Raw genomic sequence first — 21043 nt, 5'->3', positions numbered from 1 at the left:
CCAGTGATGGTTAATTAAAATTAGTGGAGGTGTGTAGGGTAAGTTAAGAATTAAGACCATTCACTAGAGGTCTGACACTTAATTTGCTGAGTGACCTTGGGCAAATTACTTAACTTCTCTGGACCTCACTTGTAAAAATAATAGGTTTTGGGAGGATTGAATAGATGAACATTTATTAGTAGCTTAGATCTAAAGTCATCAAACTGGCCAACAAGCTGTTGGAACATAGCCATACCCGTTTGTGGCAGTCATCCGTGACATCTGATTTCTCAAACAATAGAGTAGTCATGACAGAGACCGTCTGGCCTGCAAAGTCTCAAATATTCACTGTCTGGCCCTCGGTAGGAAAAGTTTGCCGACCCTGGTTTAGAACTGTGCCTGGCATATAGCAACACCATAGGGCTGTTGTCATTAACTGTAAAATTGTATTACTATTTCCAGTAGTACAATTATTGCTGTTATATAACCATGTAAATGAGATAAGTAGATTCATATGAACTAAAACAATTTTCACGAGGGAGGTGAGAATATGGCAGGGGACAGAATGTGCTGCCACTCAGTGTGGATAGAGAAAGGAGAGGTGGTCTCGCATGCATGTGTGCGGCACTCTTTGTGAGCACGCATTGACTCTCCGAAGACACTTGCATCAGGGGAAGGAAGGAGTGGTGCAAGGGTGGTTTCCTCGTCGGATAAACGTAATATAGCCATACATGTTGTTGCTAAAATACTTGAAAATTATTCCTCCTGCCTAAAATATAACAACCTTGGGGCTTCACTGCAAGCAGTTTAAATTATTTTGGTTCTCACAACAGTAACATTATGAACCTCCCTTATGTGTGTGGGGAATCCCCACCTTACTGGGGAGAGCTCATCTTGTGGCATAGAAGGTCAGCATACCAGTCATTTTTCCCCAACAGACGGGCCTCCGTGGGCCACCTGCCTTGGCAGCCCTGTGTTCCTCTCCCCTCACTCCAGTTTGGAAATTGATGAGGCTAGGAGGCCGGTACTCAGACATGCCATCTCGGTCTTGGCCAGAATCACCCTGGGGCAGCGGGCTCAGTAGCAGTAGCATTTGGGCTTGGAGAAGTGGTGGTGGCCCCAGAAATCCAAGAATCCATTCTGCAGTCTGATTCTGGACATCGTTCACAGAAGAGCAGCCCCCAAACCTAGTGTTCCCACTGACTTGGGAGAGTCTGTGTACTGTCTAATTTTAATCTCTTTTCTGCTTAACTTAAACTTTGTTTTTCTTTCTTCCCTTGGCGTATATCTTAAAACCCTCAGTGCTACCATAGTGGGTTTCCCAGTCTCTTTGCAAATACTATATACATGTATAACATTTTTTTAAATCGAGGTGAAGTCAAGCTATAATGCTATTTGGATTCCTGCATCATGTTTAGAATTTTGTCATAAGTGATTTTCATGGCTATTAGTTTTCATTTTACAGATGTACTGTCGTGTTACCTAATATTGACATTGTAAACTGTATTTTTGTTTATTTTACAGATCGAGGACAAAGAAACCCTAAACAATTTAGATACTTCATCATCTGACTTCACTATATTACAGGTAAATTGTATGTCTCAATAATTTTAGAATCAAAGGTTAGACTACCATTTCTGGAGACCACTTCAGACGTCATATGGCATTCCCAAGTAAAAGTCATTACAAGGTTTGTTTGACCTATTGGCATTTTCAGAGGGCTTCGTTTTCCAATTTCCCCAAATACAACATGCTTATTACAAAGGACTCGTTGTGGCTTCCCCTACCGGCACTGTGGCTTATCTATAGCGGAGAGGAGGGCCTGTCTGGGGACGTTCTTGTTGATTTTGACTGCTTGGGGAAGGACTGCCTGTCTCATCTGTTCTGGGTGGCATCCTCTGCAGAAAGACTAAGGGGAGATGGTGGCAGGGTTGGGGGAGCACTCCCTCCCTAGGAGATACTCATGGGATCCAGATGAGGACGCAGGAGGGTGGGGCGGCGAGAACACAGACATCACAGCTGGGAAAGGTGGAATCTTGGGGGGTCCGGTTCTGCCTTTGGGAATTTTTCTCGTAGAAAATGCACAGATTTCCTTTGATGACTTTATCGTCTTGACTCTATCATCTGTGTAAATATTAAATCTTAGATGAGAACAAATGAGATGTGGACTAACTTTCAGGTAGGATTTACATAAATGTGGGTCTTGAGTTTCCTTTTAATTTTTCTGCCAGCCTGCCTAGATATATAAACCATTGGAATAAACTTAGCTGGGTAGCTATCAGATTTTTGTTGGATTGGAAAGTTTTGCAAGGAAATGAAAATACAGTCAGCTTTTGCCAGTCTTTATTTTTGTTTTGGGGGGTTTTTTTGTTGTCATATTTCATTCACTTGTACGCTTAATTAGAAATCCTCTTTCAGATGCAATCTGCATTTGCTTCAGCCAGGCAGGGGCAAGGTTAGTTATTGGCAAGTCAGAAACCCAGCTTCAAGGAGTGTACAAACCTCAAGAAAGCATGGTGGAACCCAGCCTACCTTTAGGGCTGATGTCTCTCTCCAGCTGCAAAGTGACACACCATCCATTCCTGGCTCCGAAAGGAAAGGGGGAGCTGGATGTCATTTTCTCGAGTCTTTCTAGGTCCAAGACTCCTGTGTTAAAGTAGAAAATACATAAACTCTTCCACAGACAAACGGATAGATTTGTTTCTCTCTGGAGAAAGTTAAAGGAAAAATTCTTCTGCCTAGAATGATCTTTGGCTTTTAGTAGTAGGGTTAAATCTCAGAGTGGGGTACGTTGCATGAAAAACAAAATACATAGAATGAAGGTATGACGAAAGTGAACAGTTTTCTGGGGCTTTTCAGAATGGCAGGCCAGCTCCCAATGAAGGTGTAGACCTCCCGCCCCCACGTCCCAGGCGTGTGTTCGTGCCTGTGGTGTGTCAGGCGTGTGTGCAAAGATGAACGTTGCCATCCTCATAGGGCCCTTCCTCCCTGTGTAAAGTACACACCAGACATGGTGGGAAGAGACTTGGGCTGACACGGACTCCTGCTCACACAGCCATTGTGCAGAACGTGGCTCTGCAGTGTGTCTTTGAGGCAGTTTGTCAGCCACTCTGTGCCAGTCTCTCAATTTGAAAGGAAGGATGATACTAAGAGTACCAACCTGTCAGGGCTGTCTGATGGTGAACGTGTGTGTGTAAAGGGCTTAAATATGTGCCTGGAACCTAGTCAGCGCTCGTCAGTATTGGCTGGAATTCCAGGATGAAGTGCCTCATGCAGAGGGGCTGTAGGCGCTGAGGACCGCATAGTGAGGGAAAGGCTCTTCCTTAGTGGGGAAGCCTCTGAAGCCATTAGGAGAAACCTTTCTATGAGGAGATGGCCCCTGAGCTAAGTGCTGGGGGATGTGTGGGACTCAGCTGGGCGTGAGGAGGGGTATAGATGAACCTGTCAGGAGAGAGATGGTATGAGGGGGCCATTGCCGATGGCCATAGGCCACGGAGGAACCGTGTGCTCACCATGGTGGCAGATAGACAGGGAAGGGATGGTAAAACTGGATGCCATTGGAGGCGAGGAACAGCAGTGGTCTGGATTGCCAGGGCTTCCTGGGAAAGATTTGGGGATGTTTAGGAATTAGAGGTGGCACAGTAGAAACACCGGTGGGAGAGATAAGGGAGGAGTAGTGTGTAATCCTGGAGAGCGCTCAGGTGACCAGATGCAGACATGGTAGGACCATGAGAACTGAGAACAGGGGTCAAACCACCTGTGCCGTTATTCCCTCACTCAAATTTTCAGAAGTTAATCTACGTTAAGTGAAAAAAAATGATAAAGGTCAGGCATTCTGTTATGTACCGCATGTAGACAAAAACACTGCTCTCTCGGCTTTTTTAAGAGTTCGGTCTAGGGGGACAGACGGGCATGTGATGCAGTCATTCCCATGGAAAGTGATAATGTTGCCAGGCGCTGGAGAAATGAGGCAGCACAAACAGGAGCAAAAGCCAGATCCCAGGCCCCTTAAGAGTAGCCCAGGCGGAGGGGGTGGGGTGGGGTTTGGGGCAGAGGCGAGTGAGGTGCAGTGTTGTGTGTGGGCTCTGTCCTGAATGTGAGTAGGTTCTCCACCTGTCGTGTTTGTGAGTTTCTTAGTACGTGTTTTAGAAATTCCCTTTTTAGTTACAGTTTTTGGTGTAAAGAAGCTGTAGGTTTCATTCATCTGGCACAATCTTATTTATGTTTTTTGTTGCAGGAAATTGAAGAGCCATCCTTGGAGCCAGGTACTGTTAAATGAAAAACTTACCAGCGGGGGTTTGGAACCATTCTAGCTTTCCACCTTCTCTAATTTAAATTCTTTAATTTTAAAAAGTTGCCTTACCGTAGTATACATTGTTCTAAAGGTTTACGATCCAGAACATACCAGGATCATAGAGATTGGAAACCCAGCCATATCACCAGATCTGTGAAAGTGGCTCACTTCTCATGTTACAGAATGTATTGATGAGATGAAACGATCTCATGCCTTTTTAAACGTAAACGGCACTTAAACGAACGTAGAAAGAGTTTGCATGATGCCTCTCACGCGCTAATACCCGTGCTCCCCACAAAACAGATCTTGTGATATTGGGCAGTGTCTTAACTTTGTGGTTTTTAATTCAGGCAGTGCAGGTAGCTGTAGGGAGATGCATTTTAAAACATTGAGACATAACTGGATTCCAGAAGAGGAAAGAGTTTCTTCATGAGAATTCCAAACAAATGCTATTCACTTTCTGGACTGCAAATATCTCAGAGCACCGATGGAAGAGATTCTGGTTTTCATGTTGGACTGTTCTGTTAAAAGAAATTCAAAGAAATTTGGAAATTGAGCTGTTCAGTGAATGGTGATACATTCAGTTAAGCACCTTGGACTTTGGAAGCTAAATTCGGAAGAGTCCTATGTAAACGACGACAGAATGAAGACTGTCAAGAATCAGCCAGAAGGTTTTGGGGGTTAAATCTCTGGGATGCTTTTCTCTTCCATGTAGCGTAGCGGCTTACTGTAGCAGTCGGTTGGAGTGCAGGTAGTGTAACCGGTGTAACTTTGTGTACCCGCGGGTTTTCCAATCTCTGTGTAGCTAGCAGTTCTCTTCGTGTTAGTGTGGCAGCCGTGCCAGTTCCGCATTTGTGATTGCTTTATTTCCCTGGTAATTAAACCTTGTGCCATTCTATTCCTGTTAAATCCGTAGAAAATGAGAAAATACTCGACATTTTGGGGGAAACTTGTAAATCTGAGCCAGTAAAAGAAGAAGGTTCCGAGCTGGAGCAGCCCTTTGCACAGGATACAAGTAGCGTGGGGCCAGACAGAAAGCTTGCGGAGGAAGAGGACCTTTTTGGCAGCGCCCATCCGGAGGAGGGTGATTTAGATTTGGCCAGCGAGTCAACAGCACAAGCTCAGTCGAGCAGGGCAGACACCCTGTTAGCGGTAGTGAAAAGGGAGCCCGTGGAGCAGCCAGGCGATGGCGCGCGGACGGACTGTGAGCCTGTAGGGCTAGAGAAGCCAGTTGAGCAGAGTAGTAAAGCCTCAGAGCACACGGAAGCCTCTAGCGAGGAGGCCGCGGAAGCGCCCCCGGAAGCCTCAAGCCCAGACCCCAGAGATAGCAAAGAAGACGTGAAGAAGTTTGCTTTTGAAGCTTGTAATGAAGTCCCTCCGGCTCCTAAAGAGTCCTCAGCCAGTGAGGGCGCTGATCAGAAAATGAGGTTTGTTTTTTCTCAGTTTTAGACCAGACGCTATCTCCTTTTCATTGGTCATTTAATGACACACATAAGCTGTTTTTTCTGCAATTGGCCAGCCAGACTGATGCAATTGTAGTTTACTTCTAAGCAATGTTTTATTTCTCTTTGTTTATTTTAAACTGATTACATAATCTTTTTTCTTTTCTCAACCTATCACGGTTGTTTTCTTTAAATCTTCCTAATTATCTTTAGCCCAGCAGAATTAATTAACTCCTATGGGTCTGAAATCTTATGGTTAGGTCAGATTTCCAATACAAGTTTGTCGGGGTATCATTTTTTCAGAACTAAATTTCGGGTAGGTATGCAACCTCAGCACGTGTTTTATAATTTTGAGTTTGTTTCGTCTCTGCTTTTTCCTTCTGGAGTGACATTATCTTTTGTCTCTAGTTCTGTCGAAGATGACTCGGATACAAAAAGGCTTTCCAAAGAGGAAAAGGGTAGGTCACTGGGGTGACACTGGTCTCTTGGAGCATGTTTGGCCTTGGCAGCAGTGGGGTTTCTGGTTCTAGTTCATTGCGTACTGCGTTTCTTACCCAGATTTGCCTCAGCCTTTCATGAAGCCTTTCTCTACTCCTCTGCTATTCACTCTGCAGGTTCTGGGTTATAGGGAGCAAGCCAGGTCCTCAGAGTTAAGGTATCGATCTGAAGCAGACTCCTGCTTTGGCTAGAGCACTCTGACACTTTGAGCTCATTAATCCTGATTGACCCTCCGATTTACTGATTCCTTAGCCTCAGTGACACTTGTAAATGGAAAAATTTTTTCTGGTTTCAGATATCTTGGGGTTACCTGATACTTCAGATTTATCAACACCACTATCTGTTAGTAAAATCGCTAATGGAGAAGACATTTTGTCGGTTCACATTCCTTCTTAGCAGCCTAGAATACAAACAAGGGATAGGTGGGAAGGTATTTGTGACAAGAAAGAGAAGCTTCTGAATTGGGTTCATCCTGATAGCAGCTGTTTTATGTTCAGAAGCCACCCCACTGGGCTGCCTAATGCCATTTGGTGACTTTCTGAGGGAGCAAACTTCCCATGGTCCTAATAGCCCCTGACTCACTATATCGTAAGTGGCATTGCTCGCAGCCCTGGTGGGCCTAGTGTGCATTTGCAAGGGTTGTGTGAGGACGGGGGCAGGCCCTCCTGCCTAAGCTGGCTTGGGTTGTGCTGGCAACTGGAAAGTGTCTGGTTTGGAATGACTGACTTCCGTCTTTAAGATTCAGGATCCTGTGAGTATGGTGTTTCTGACCAGGCTTTTCTTTTGAAATAGGTCGTAGCAGTTGTGGTAGAAATTTCTGGGTTAGTGGACTTTCTTCTACCACCAGAGCTACAGATTTGAAGAATCTTTTCAGCAAATATGGGAAGGTAAGACCAGGGGTTTTCTGGAGAAGAAAATGTTTTGAAGCCAGTGTAGTATGGCCTCTACATGCAGATGATTGTCCCCTCTTGGTGACTGCTCTGAACAACACCTTGCCATTCTTTAGGCTCACGTTTGCTTATGGCTTGTGAAGGATCTGTCCATGGCTAGAGGTGAGAGAGGTGGAAGCTCCCAGAGCCCACATCAACTTAGTATTTTTTCTTCCTTTTCCCTGGCCCAAAAGCCACCACTTCAATTTTAGAGGATTTCCTGAATCCATTTCTAATGGTTTTGAGCCTTAAACTCCAACTCAGGGAGGGTTTTGGGGGTCGTAGCAGAGGGCGGGGTGGGGAGAGTACAGAACTCCAGTGAGGCTGTGGAAAGGGGTTGTGAACAGGGCCCGTGGAGTCAGATTGGTCTGGGTAGCTAGAGGCCACAGCTCTGCTGCTCAGTTGTGTGGCCGGGAGCATGTCACTTCCCCCATGTGAACCTTGTTTCTACACTTGGGGGCCCTGAAAGTTGCTGCCTCCCTGAGATGGTGTGTGTAGCTATAGCAGAGCTGTTGGTGCCTCCACCTCATGACTCTCAGCTCACCTGCTCTCACCCACAGCTGGGGCAGCTCTGGCCACTTGTCCTCTGCAGCACCTGCCTGTCCTCCCTCCCTGCTCAGCCTGTGAACTATGGCAGTGATGGATAGATGCACCCGCCTCCCCCCGCCCCCAAGGCCTGCTGTAGTTCCCTGTTTCAGAGCACCTGTGTTGGGTCTCTTCGTACTCTTCTTCACTATCCTGGGCTCCTTGTCTCAGAGGTAGCTTTTGGGGCAAGCCAAAGGCACGGACCTTTGTAGTAAGGGTTCAGCCAGTCACAACAGAGAAAACCAATAGTATTTACCTTGATTATCGATGTTCGAGAACTAATGAACGGAATTAAATATGACATGGTTGTAGAAAGAACTAGCGATTCCCTGAGGCTCAGTAATACAAGGTCGGCCCCTTTGATGATTCCACTGTGGCCCTCAGAGCAGATGGGTGCTCTCAGCAGGGACATGTCACCTTGGAGCCTCCAGTGTCTCTGGTGCATTGCAGGCTTCAGGTGTTTGAGTCAGGGAACCAGCCCATTTGGAAACTCCCTTGGGTCTGAGTCTCTGTGTGGCGTAATGAGGATGAATACTGGCTTATGGGGGACCTCCCCTGAGCCCGGGTGCCTAACTTCAGCTTGTGAGGTCATCAGGAAAAGTAAGTAGCATGTAAAGATGTGCCTGTAGCACCAGAAACCTCTCACTGAATTTTGTTACTGCTCCGAGTGTCGTCTCTCAGGCTCCATCTCCAGATATGTCTTCCTGCTTCACTGCCCACATGGCTAACGGAATGCCGGCAGTGGCCTGCCTTGTATTTCACTTCCTCGATGCTTCTCTGTACTGCCATCCTGGTGCCCAGGAGAAGCAGCCGGAAGTGAGGCAGAGCCTCAGAGGAGTCGCAGTGAGGCAATAGCATTATCCTCCTTAGTTGTCAGGTGCCACTTGTCAGGCACCAGGTAACAGGGCCTCTCCCACAGTCCTCACCCCAGGGAGGGCGCCAGGACTCGTGGATCCGAGGAAAGCAGTGTGAACTGTGATGCCCTGCTCATTTCACCTGGGGGTTGGGGCAGTAGTGGGGCTCCTGTCTGAGCCATATTTGTGTGCTTTCCTTTGAGGTGGTGGGTGCCAAGGTGGTGACAAATGCCCGGAGTCCTGGAGCTCGCTGCTATGGCTTTGTTACGATGTCCACAGCAGAAGAGGCCACAAAATGCATTAACCACCTGCACAAAACAGAGCTCCATGGGAAGATGATCTCAGTGGAAAAAGTAAGTGGCTGTTTTCTTCCAGGGATGTGACCCTTTTAGGAAATAAGGTAATACTTGCATTTCGTTCTCTTTTTCAGGCAAAAAATGAGCCTACTGGGAAGAAAACCTCTGAAAAGAGAGAGGGTGAGGGGAAAAAGGAGAAGTCCAGCACCAGTGACAGGTACTGCTCTTCTGTGAGGGAGCTGTGGCCAAGGTGGTCCTTTTCTGTAGTTCCCGTTCTGCATGTTTTCCGTACAGCTGGGGGAGACTGCAAGGCCCCTCATCCCTTCGTTTCTTTACGTTTGGTGGAAGGGTTTCACCTCCAGTAGCTGAGATGATTCCTTCCTGCAGTCACTCTTCGGGGGTGCTTGGGGAGAGCAGGTGGGACTCCCTGTTGTTCATCGTCCTGTCGATGCCAACCCAGGCAGCCTCCTGGTCCTGTGGTGCTCAGGGCAAGAGTCAGGTCGTGCCTGCTTTGCTCTAAATAGGGGATCTAACGTGCCTGTGTGTCCTGGGACGTTATTTTTAGGTCTGCAAACCTTAAGAGGGAAGATAAAGCTGATAGAAAAGAGGACGTTAAGAAAGGTGAAGACGGAAGTGGAGAAAAGAGTAAAGATCAAGATGATCAGAAACCTGGCCCCTCAGAGCGATCTCGAACTACAAAATCAGGTATTGTCCCCAGAGATGCCACTTGGTGTTTGTTCTTTTTCTGGTTGGTGTGCTTCATTGTTTACTGTAGTCAGTCAGCAACACAAATTAGATTTCTTTTCCATAGAGTTGAGTACTTTTTTCTAATTTGGGTGTTTCCTGTTTCTTATGTTACACAACTCCTTTCTTCCTGTAGGAAGTCGAGGAACAGAGCGGACTGTGGTGATGGATAAATCTAAAGGTGTGCCTGTTATTAGTGTCAAAACATCAGGATCCAAAGAGAGAGTGAGTATTAATTTTCTAATTAGGGTATACTATTTTTTTCATTTCACATTTCTTTCATTTATATTTCTATATAGTTTAGGGGATTTTTGAGCTTAATTTAAGAAAGGTGGTATATCTTTTCAAACTGTAGACATCTTGACATTCTAAGAAACAGTTTGAAAAGCTTTCATTACTAATTCTGATGAGGAAATTTTTTTTTTAAGATTTTATTTATTTATTTGACAGAGAGTTAACGAGAACAGGAATGCAAGCAGGGGGAGTGGGAGAGGGAGAAGCAGGCTTCCCGCTGAGCAGGGAGCCCGATGCGGGGCTCGATCCCAGGACCCTGGGATCATGACCTGAGCCAAAGGCAGATGCCTAACCATCTGAGCCACCCAGGCACCCCTGTTTTTTGTTTTTTTTTTGTTGTTGTTTTTTTGTTTTTTTTTTAATTTTCTAAAGCTAATTTTAAAATTGAGATGTGGTGGAGAAGGTTCCATAATAGCTCAAGGGTTAGAGCAATAGTCTTATAAAATTCAAATATGGGACTGGTTGGCTTTTTTTTTTTTTTTTTTAAGATTTTATTTATTTATTTGACAGATAGAAGAGCACAAGCAGAGGGAATGGCAGAGGGAGAGGGAGAAGCAGGCTCTGCACTGAGCAGGGAGCCTGATGCGGGACTCGATCCCAGGACCCTGGGATCATGACCTTGAGCTGAAGGCAGACGCTTATCCATCTGAGCCACCCAGGCGCCCTGGTTGGCTTTTTTTTTCTGAATCAGCCTGTATGTGGCTGTTTTCATTGCCTCCCCTGAAAGTTTCAGTAGCTCTCCATTGTGCATTCCTAAACTCCTGTACAACCCAGCCAGCCTTTCCTGCTTTTCTAAGTCCGGTCTCCACTTTGGCTCAGTCCCACGCTCTTGCTCCTTGCGGGTGCTCCGTAGAGAGAGCACAGAAGTCACAGAGGACCCATCTTACGTTCCTACCACTTCACTCTGCCTGCTATTAGGGTCTTGGGCAGCTGTTGATATCCATAAATGCAATTTTTGACAGTCTTGCAACTTGGGTAGATACAGGGCCAGGATCCCCAAGGCCACCCACATTCAGTGATTCACTCTTAAGGACCACTGGGCTTAGCCTGTGGTGGGCACTCCCAGCTAAGATTGGCTCCAGTGGTACAGTAAGGACCGCATCCAGATCGTGGGGAAAAGACATAGGCAGCGTGTGCAGGAGACCCGTGCAGACTCCCTTGTGCTCGCTCCTGCCTGTGAGCTCACGCAGCCCTGAAAGTGTACCAGCACGTGGGCACTGTTCCTGCCCAGGGAAGCCCATCAGCCTGTTAGAGGCTCAGCACCCCAGGGTTTTATCAGGGAATGGTTACATAGGCGTTCTGCCAGGTACAAACTTCCTGACTCCCAGAAGGAAAGCAGGTGGTCAGCACAAAATATTTGCATGGTCTAGGCGCTAGGTTCCCAGGCTCCAGCCTAAGGCCTGCCATGTTACCCTGTGCTGCAAGGTGACAAACCATTGAAGTTCCTGCAAGCTTGTTATGGAACGTTTCAGTCTGTTTGTGTTTGTGCAAATGATCTCTGTTAATATTATAATACATGTGATCTCTTTTACATTTATTTTACATAAAATGATTGGAAAATGGCCACAACTGATGTACGAGCTCCAGGGCTAAGATGGGAAGATCTCATAAAAATAATGTGACTACACAAATCAGGAATTCTCCGATATACATAAGTAGCCATGGTTGGGCACTTAATTAGGGAAAGAACAAGAAGAGTAAGGAATCTATTTTGGACGCAGAAGACAAAGTATTAAAAAATTGGTTATGATCATTAAAAAGTTTAGTGGGGGAAGGGCTTCCATTTTGACCCTATTGAAGATACTCAGTGGATAGTTTAGCATGGTGATGAGGCTCTGACTTTGAACTATGATAAGGAAAACATGACATTTCTTAGGAGGGGAACACCTTGTTACCTTCTTGTTCCATTAAACATTAGTGTTCATTTCCAGCCTTCATTTTGGATGCTTGGACCTGGACCCACCTGATTCTTCTGTTGTCATTTCTGCTTTAACTTCTGGATGTTTCTTGGTGAACTAGGTTTCTAAGAGCCAGGATCGCAAATCAGCCAGCAGAGAGAAGCGGTCTGTTGTGTCCTTTGATAAAGTCAAAGAGCCTCGGAAGTCGAGAGACTCCGAGTCCCGTAGGTGAGTCCGTGTCCAGGAGTGTTACTGGTTTGCTTGTATCTCTGGACTTGTTATAATCGTATCCTAGGGGGATAGTTCCAAAGTCCCCTGTCTGTGGCATATTGCTTTAAACCTCTTGGCTCCTTTGACTTTTATGCTGTGGTTTTTTTCCAATGATCTTCTCATGCAGATAGGCCCATCTCTTTTTGAAGGTTACGCAAGGGAACGGCAGGGAGTTGGAATGCCTTCTTGGTGCAGTAGTGCTTGTTAACAAACATACCACACGTGCTCCAGAAGATGCAGAAAGGGAAAACAAGAAACAGTGGAACATATGCAGGGAGAGAGTCATGACAGTTGAATTGTTTCTTGATAGGAAAAAAAAAAAAAAATTTTTTTAAAGATTTATTTATTTTAGGGGGTGGGTGGGCAGCAGAGGCAGAGAAGAGAGAGTACCAAACCGACTCCCCACTGAGTGCAGAGCCCGACATGGGGCTCGAATTCATGACCCAGAGATCATGACCTGAGCTGAAACCAAGACTCGGACGCTCCACTGACTGAGCCCCCCCAGGTGCCCCTCAACTTAGGAGTTTTAAAAAAATCATTAGTAATATTGGCAGAGTGAGAATGAGTTGGGGGGTGGGGTAAGCTTCCTGCTTCCAAGGGCAAGGCAAAAGGCACTTTTGTTGAAGTAACTGGCAAATGGAGCTGCGCACCTGACCCATGTGCGTGTGGAACTGTAAGATGTCAAAAGGGACATTTCTCACTAGTGACAAAAGGTTGGACTCCCCCAAATAGCTTCAGGTCACTTAGCTGTTCTTTAGACAGCACTTTGGGTCTCCAGCTCACGTCAGTGATAAAATAGCCACCATAAACTGGTGACTGAATGTAAACACGAAGTCTACACTTGTATAAAGTTGGAAGTAAGTATATTCAGGAGTTTAGGGTTGGAAGGAGAAGTCGACTGAATAAGAATATGACTTCTGTTCATTTCGTGAAAGACACAGAGATGGGAATAAACGCAATTTGAAATCACTGTAACAAAGGCGAAAGCAACCTGACAGGAAAAGCAGACAGAAGGAGAGTTGCCCAAAGGGACAGGTCAGATGCCACCAGCCATGCAGCGTGGCTCAGCTTCACTGGGCATTGGGGTGCACGGGAGAAGAGTAGCTGTTTTGGTCCAGACCACGGGCACAGTGAGGCCGGAGTATGCACTTCTGCGGGTACAAACATGTATCTGGAAGTGCGTGGCCAGGGCTGGGGGGAGACAGCCCGGCAGCCCTGTCCCCTGGCTGCTTGCCGTCACCCGCACGGGGCGCCAGGAAGAAACGCGCTGGGGTGCGGTTGCTATCGCTAGCGACAGAGTAGCAGCCAGGGGTCCCGCACAGCCTTGCCGGCCCCTCTCGCTGCCGCTGCAGGCCCCCGCTGGTCAGTCAGCTCATCTGAACTTCTAAAACCGCATCCAAAGATTCGCCCCATTCCCTGGTGACTCATTGAAGCGCACGGGTTAGGAAGCAGAGGTTTTCATCGAGACATAGTTCACTATGAAAAGGATGTTTTGTTGCTTAGTTTTAATGGGCTATTTCATGGAATGAGATGTTGAGCTCCAGAAAAAATTTCAGAGAGTGAGGCTGAGCTCCTATTCTAGCTGCCCCTCTACGTGCACACGCCTCTTTGCCCCAATGACCCGCCGGGCAGGAACGTGGCTGGAGCGGGGCCCGTGCTGGCATTCCAGGCCTGCTACCGCCCTTGCCCTCTCGTCAGTGGGCCTGCGAGAGCTGGAGTCCCGTAGGGGGAGGCACGGCCCCGAGTTCGAGTTTCTGCCGAGCCCCAGGGCGGGCCTGCATTCCCGGCTTGGGAGCCGCTGGGTGGCCCGTGGCCCCTCCAGCTGCTGCTCTCTCACAGGGTGCGTGAGCGCAGTGAGTGGGAGCAGCGCATGCAGGCGCAGTGGGAGCGGGAGGAGCGCGAGCGGCTGGAGATTGCCCGCGAACGGCTGGCCTTCCACCGGCACCGGCTGGAGCGTGAGCGCATGGAGCGGGAGCGGCTGGAGCGCGAGCGCATGCACGTGGAGCACGAGCGGCGGCGGGAGCAGGAGCGCATCCACCGCGAGCGCGAGGAGCTGCGGCGCCAGCAGGAGCTGCGCTACGAGCAGGAGCGGCGGCCTGCGGTGCGGAGGCCCTACGACGTGGATGGCCGGTAAGTGGAGCTAAGTGGAGCGGCTCTCAGCCCACCCTAGTGGTGGCCTGGGGCGTTTAGAACTAGGGTATGGGCCCCAAGAGCATGTTAATGGGAGAGTTTTGTTTCAAAGGCAGCACAAGCGCATGCTACCGCCCAATTTGATGTCCTTTACGTCGTCAGGAACATGAGTCATGGTGAGGGGTCGGTGGAGAAATGGTTGCGCAAAGCAGTGTCTAGTAAAGCCTCATGTTCAAGTCCTAGTGCAAACCCCCTAGGAAGGAGTGCAGACTCCCAGAGCCGCACATGACATCCGAGTACTAAGTGGGTGGCCAGAGACCAAGAAACCCATCCTTCGGGCCCCCTTTCTAGGCTTTGTCGTCACTCTAGTGACCCGGTTTATTCGAAGAACATTCTTTTATTTCCCGGACATGCTCTTGTGACGTGAATACTAAAATGTTAGCCCCAGTAAAAAACAGGCCTGATTTCAAACGTGCTGTTGGGAGTCGGGGGTGGTAGTCCCAGCATTGATCTGATCAAAGCTTTTCCACCTGCCTCCCCACTTGGGAAAAAACACAGTTTGTATTCATCTTTTCTCAACTGCATGGGTTAGAGAGGTCCCCGTGTAATATTCAGCAAGACTGCTTTTGAGGGCCTTCAAGTTATTTTAGGACTTTTGGCCTTTGTGCAAAATACTGATGCTGGGAGTTCATTACGGTCCTAAGTGTTTTGAAACCGTATGTTTCGAGTGCTTCTCAAAGCCCTGCCACTTGTGTCTGCTGGGTCAAGTCCACGTTGGAGGACAGACCATGTGCTGAGGAGAGCTCGGGGTCCCCGCTCTCGCTTGCTGTCCTGATAGATCGAGGCTGTGTGCTACTCCCAGAGGCGACCTGTAGAGGTGCATGTGTGCCCACCTGCCCTCCTGTCAGGGAAACCAAAGTTCTGTGTAGGGGAAGCGGGGCACGTTAGACGAAATAGAATGGAGTCTTACAGTTGGATTCCACATCCCCCTGCCAGCCCCTCTCAGCTCATGAAGTAATAGGAGCCAAGGACCAGTTGAGGGTCCGGTTCACCTACTTCCTCAAAGGTCATGAAAGTGGAGGAGAAATTGCACTTACTCCTTTCTTCCTCTTCCAGGAGAGACGACGCCTATTGGCCAGAAGCAAAGCGGGCCGCCCTGGATGAGCGCTACCACTCTGACTTCAACCGCCAGGACCGCTTCCACGACTTTGACCACAGGGACCGGGGCCGCTACCCTGACCACTCCGTCGACAGGTCAGCCAGGCCCCCGTGGCCCTCCCTGCCCCCTCGCTGTCTGCTCTTCTCTCCTCTTTCTTTTTTTTAAGATTTTATTTATTCAGGGCGCCTGGGTGGCTCAGTCGTTGGATATCTGCCTTCGGCTCAGGTCATGGTCTCAGGGTCCTGGGATCGAGCCCCTCATCGGGCTCTCTGCTCGGCAGGAAGCCTGCTTCTCCCTCTCCTGCTCCCCCTGCTTGTGTTCCTCTCTCGCTGTGTATCTCTCTGTCAAATAAATAAATAAAATCTTGAAAAAAAAGAAAAATTTTATTTATTTATTGGAGAGAGACCTTGAGTGGGAGTGGGCAGTGGGAGAGGGAGAAGCAGGCTTCCCACTGCACAGGGAGCCCAATGCGGGCTCGATCCCAGGACTCTGAGACCATGACCTGAGCCAAAGGCAGACACTTAACGGCTGAGCCACCCAGGCGCCCCTTCTCTCCTTTTTTTCTGAATGCTGAAGAACTAGGGTTGGCCCTTCCAGGTTTTGTGGGCCCACTTGAACCATTAGAGCGTGAATTACCTAGCTTCCATTTGGGAAATGTTTTTTGTTTTCTGTTTTTTAAAGATTTTATTTATTTGAGAAAGAATGAGAGAGAGAGAAAGTACACGAGAGGGGGGCAGGGTCAGAGGGAGAAGCAGTCTCCCTGCCGAGCAGGGAGCGCGATGCGGGACTCGATCCCGGGACTCCAGGATCATGACCTGAGCCAAAGGCAGTCGCTTAACCAACTGAGCCACTCAGGCGCCCATTGGGAAATGTTTTTTTGCGGGGAGCCTAACCGACCTATTTTTCTTTCCCTAATGTTTTTACGTAAATTGCCTTTTTCAGGAGAGAAGGTTCAAGATCCATGATGGGAGAAAGGGAAGGACAGGTGAGTCCGAAACTCCATTTGTACCCCATTTTTGCCGTGGCATCGATTCTCCCTCCTCAGCTGAGGAGGAGGAGTCATTTATCCTGGAGCCTCTTTAGGTCTTGACCCTGAGGTTCTGTTCACCTCTAAGTAAGAATAATAATGCCCTGTACTAACGGCTAAAGAGCTTTGGGCGTGTTGGGCTCTGCTGGATGATCGTGCTGCACAGCTGAGCACGTGCAAGTCCAGGGCCGCAGGGGCCGAGCAGCGCTGTGCTGACTGGGTCCCCTTGCCCACGGAGCCTCGGAAAGCAGCTTAGTCTTGGCCACACCCGCGCTCTGCGGGATGATCGCATCAGAAAATAGACTTGATTGGCTTCTTTTTCCTGTTTTAGATTTAGCTTGAGAACTTCCCCAAAGAGCATTGACTTTCGTGGGTTTACTTGGAAGATCAGGCGGACTGAGGGAAGGGTGTGGTCAGGGCATCGTTGGGCAGAATTGCCGCCCTGGAGCTTCCTTTCCCTGCCTCTAGCACAGACCGCTCCATTCGGCTCCCTCCTCCCTCTTCCTGAGGGCACGGCTGGGGGTGGCTGCCTTCCTCGGCCAGCTGGAGGGGCTTCCTCTGCCACCTCCGGAGGAATCCTCACATGATTCCTTTTTCTCTACTCCTGGAGGTAAACCTGACACGCAGCTAAATGTACACGTGGTCTTCTGTTTCTCTTTGGTAAAGTTGAACGCGGTGGTTAAATGTCCAGGCTCTAGAACCAGAACCAGAGTCGCATCCTGGTGCCAGCACTTGTGCTGAGCGTGCGTCTCCAGCTGGAAATGGAGGGTGCTTCCTCTCCTGCACAGGGGAGTGGGACCAAATGGGCCGATAGCCACGCTAGCGTAGTCCCTCATGGGGAGCTCCTGGTCCCTGCGGCCCCCCTTGCCCATCGTTGTTAGTAACTAAAGCGCTGCTGATACCAAGAGGCTGCTTTTCCTCTCGCACACTGTCCTAAATAAGACCCCAGTGCTGCCCTGGATGGCAGGTGGGGACAGGGGACACAGAAGGGGAACCCTGGCACAAGCTTTCTGGTCTTGCTGAACCCGTGCACGGGTTGGTCGGTTGGATGGAAGAGCATGGCTATGTCGTGAAATTCTAGGGAGAGTAGAAGTGGGCTTCATCTGAAAAGTGTTCTCTGTCAGCTTTGTGTTTTTAGAAGGCTATTGATAAAAGATTTTTTTTTTTTAAGATTTTATTTGTCCATTAGAGAGAGCGCGCACAAGCCAGTGGGAGGAGCAGAGGGAGGAGCAGGCTCCCCGCAGAGCAGGGAGCCCGACTCGGGGCTCGATCCCAGGACCCTGGGACCATGACCCGAGCTGAAGGCAGATGCTTAAGTCACTGAGCCACCCAGGCGCCCCGATTATTCTTTATTAAATATTTTTGTTTGTCTAAAAGTAAAGGAAGTGGTTTAAATCACAGACTGATTTTTTTTAAAAAGCTGGTGTGTTTTGAAGATTCTTTATGGAAGTGTTATTTTGGGGTCTCATTTGCTCAGCTCTTGCTCCATGTGGCAGCACTGACTTTCTTGGACGCTTTGGCTTTTAATTTTGCTCCTGGGAGGAACAATGCTGTATTTTGTCCATCGTGTACAGTTGCCTCCCCCTTCTGTTGAGGGAGATGTCTGCACACATTTGGGAACGAGAGGCCAGGGGGGAAGCAAGGGGTGGAGCACAGTGGTTAGGGCTCCTGGTGTGAGCACGAGCCCACTCTGGCCTCGGAGACTTTCTGGTTTAATGGGTAAGATAAGCCCGGACGGGGAGCAGCCACAGGGCAGTTGGCGCATCCATCCAAGGGCTTCATGACCAGGACTCCTTCCTCGGTCTTCTCACTCAGTGTGATCCCGGCCCAAGAGAGGGCCAGGGCCACCGGTTGGATTCTTGGGACGGTGAGAGTAACAGTGGAACCAAAGCCACCTCACTGGCTCCCTAAGAGCAGGGGCAGGGTTCAGGGGGAGGATGAGTGGGCATTTGTTTCAAACCACTTTTCCTAGGGGCACCTGGGGGGCGGCGCGGTCAGTTAAGTGTCCGACTTTTGGTTTGGGCTCAGGTGGTGGTCTCAGGGTCACGGGATGGAGCCCCGTGTCGGGCTCCATGCTTAGCAGGGAGTCTGCTTGGGCTTCTCTCTCCCTCTGCCCTTCCCAGCCCCCACATGCTCGCTTGCTCTTTCAAATAAATATTTAAAACAAATAAAGCTTTTCCTAGAATGGGAGGCTTTCTCTTCCATTCTTCTTTCAGATGGCGCCTGGAACGGGGTCAGGCATTCGTGTATCCTGTGCCAGGCAAGCCTTTTCCACAAGCGGGGCCCCAGGGTGGCTGGCGGTGGGCTGGCCAGGGGCGTCAGGCCCAGGATGAGTCGTGGTAAAGGATCCCTAGTGGCCCTTTTGTTCTGGTGGTTCTGTGGGGCCGGAGCACATGCACCTGGCATACGATTGTCTGTTCTTGGCGCAGGGCAGTTAGTAAGCCCAAGTGCCCTTCTCTCCTTAGTGCCTGAATTCTCTCCACTTGGATTAGGGTGGATCTCAGCCCTCAGTTTCTTTCTCCATTCTGTGACTCTGTTCTTCGACTGTCCTCACTAGTGCCTGGGCGGACTTCGGGGACGTGGCTGTCGTGCAGGCTAAAGGCCTGTGTGGCACAAGACCACATGTCGAGTGCTTAGCACTTCTGAACTCTTGTCATTGTGATTATTAGCTTGTTGCCCCAACGGCCTTGGGATCCAGGCTCGATACCGAAGCCTGCTTTTTCTTCTGGTTCTTTAACATCCAGCATTACCCCGAACGTCACGGAGGACCAGAGCGCCATGGGCGGGACTCTCGCGACGGGTGGGGCGGATACGGCTCTGACAAGAGGATGAGCGAGGGCCGGGGACTGCCTCCTCCACCCAGGTTTGTGTCCTGCACCCCACCGTGCTTGCGCGGGCCTCACGTGCCTCTGGCAGGATTGATGTGTCCAACTGAGGACCCTCGGTCTCAGGGAAAGATGAGGGCTGGCCCCCTGACCCAGCGTACTGGCCTCTGCTTGGGCCGCCTCAGAGCCCTGAGCAGCCTGGAGAGCCAGGTTCCACTTCCCACGGACCCCCACCCCTGAAAGCGATGGGGACTGGACACACAATGCTAAACCCACCTTCCAGAACCCACCACCCCTCCCACTGTGAAAGGCAGAGAAGGGGGCAATCCAAATCAGAGATCTCTTTTTCCAAGGGGCAGACGTGACTGGGGGGACCATGGCCGAAGAATAGAGGATGACCGTGCGTGGCAGGGTGCTGCTGATGGAGGCATGATAGACAGGGACCACAAGAGGTGGCAAGGTAAGGCCTGGCTCTCGGCCGGGGTGTGTCTGTCTTTGTGGAGAAGCATCTGGAAAGCTCCGGCTGCTTCTTGAGGGCAGGAAGAGCTTTCTCTGCTCTCCCCAAGACCACAGGGTCTTGCTCATCCCTTACTGGACGTGGGGGGGGGGGCGGTGGAACGGAGGATGCTCACTCCTCTCTGCCTCGACTTAGGACAGCGGGTGTGTGTGGTTCGTGTGCTGATGCCTCGGCCGGGATCTTCGGGTTCTGGGTTGACTGGGTGGCTCGGGAGAGGGACTGGAGTCACACGAGCCCTGTGTCGGTGTCCTCATCTCCATGCGCTTTGCTCGGAGGCGCTGCTTGAACCGTGTGTTTTGTTTTGTAGGTGGCGAAAGAAGTATGTCTGGTCACTCTGGGCCGGGTCACATGATGAACCGGGGAGGGATGTCAGGGTAAGTGTTCCATGCTGCTGGTCCTCCTACTGTCTCCTCTGCATGTTGGCTCACCTGGGAGAAGGTTTAGAAAGTGTGCCGGCAGGGGCACGGGGCTCGGGCTTCTGTAACTCGGGATCCGTGTTGGTCGTAGGCGCGGCAGCTTTGCCCCTGGTGGGGCCTCGCGGGGCCACGTGATCCCCCGCGGTGGAATGCAGGGGGGCTTTGGAGGACAGAACCGGGGGAGCCGACCCAACGACACCCGCTTCACTCGCCGCTACTAAGTGCTTGGATCCCCGTGTTCTGTCACGTGGCTACAAGAGTATGTTCTGTTAGGAGTTATCTTAAACTGTGTACAATAATTTTTTTTATCTGCTGCCATATTGTAGCTCAATACAATGTGAATGTTTTTGTGTTGTTTTTTGTTTTGTTTTTTTTTGATTTTTTTTTTTGTAATAAATGTGTTTCTGTTCACATACCCTTTATTTAGAGCGTTTTCTCTTTTTATTTCGCCTCTTCCTGTAAATTATATTTGGCATTGCTGAGCCACGGCTCTTCCTTCAGGGAAAGACGAAGGGGCAGCTTTAAGGGGCTGTTAGGGTTTCCAGAAGCCCTTTGCTGACAGCGCACCCTCCTGGGCCCTTTGATGTACCTCAGATGATTCTGGCCCCCACGCTCTGCCTCCATGTCCAGGACGCACCCAGCCCTTGCTGAACAGGCCGCTGTGCTTTTTTTAAACGTGGGTAAAATACACAGAACATGAAATTTCCATTCTAACCACTTTTAAGTGTACAGCTCGGAGGCATTCGTATTTGCACACTGCTCTGCAGCCATTACTGACCTCTGTCTGCAGAACCTTTCACCTTCCCCAACCCAACTATCCCCGGTGCTCACACTCCCTGGCCCCATGCCCCCCCATCAACTCCCCTCATCTGTGGCTTTGACTCCT

General features: G+C 49.5%; 1 protein-coding gene across 2 annotated transcripts in view; it reads left to right on the top strand.

The window, feature by feature from the left end:
• The window catches only part of SAFB (scaffold attachment factor B), a 36100-nt gene extending 15521 nt beyond the window's left edge, over positions 1–20579 (top strand). Inside the window, exons 5-21 of one of the 2 annotated variants that reach the window (XM_028126206.2) lie at positions 1504–1566; positions 4217–4244; positions 5190–5700; positions 6124–6173; positions 7006–7100; positions 8785–8934; positions 9012–9094; positions 9443–9582; positions 9758–9846; positions 11935–12041; positions 13923–14213; positions 15330–15467; positions 16315–16357; positions 19144–19262; positions 19584–19684; positions 20049–20115; positions 20249–20579. In XM_028126206.2, coding sequence (XP_027982007.1) covers positions 1504–1566; positions 4217–4244; positions 5190–5700; positions 6124–6173; positions 7006–7100; positions 8785–8934; positions 9012–9094; positions 9443–9582; positions 9758–9846; positions 11935–12041; positions 13923–14213; positions 15330–15467; positions 16315–16357; positions 19144–19262; positions 19584–19684; positions 20049–20115; positions 20249–20378 — 2205 coding nt within the window. In that variant the 3' untranslated portion in view covers positions 20379–20579. Of the gene's footprint in view, positions 1–1503; positions 1567–4216; positions 4245–5189; positions 5701–6123; positions 6174–7005; positions 7101–8784; positions 8935–9011; positions 9095–9442; positions 9583–9757; positions 9847–11934; positions 12042–13922; positions 14214–15329; positions 15468–16314; positions 16358–19143; positions 19263–19577; positions 19685–20048; positions 20116–20248 lie in introns of both variants that reach the window. The other variant, XM_028126205.2, reaches the window with a different exon arrangement.
• Positions 20580–21043: the final 464 nt, after the last annotated feature.

The sequence above is a fragment of the Eumetopias jubatus genome, unplaced genomic scaffold (assembly GCF_037043125.1).
Source record: "Eumetopias jubatus isolate StellerSeaLion01/CBP00866 unplaced genomic scaffold, mEumJub1_p1.0 scaffold_1, whole genome shotgun sequence".
NCBI classification, from domain to species: Eukaryota; Metazoa; Chordata; class Mammalia; order Carnivora; family Otariidae; genus Eumetopias; species Eumetopias jubatus.
This window is presented reverse-complemented; position numbering and strand designations above follow the sequence as displayed.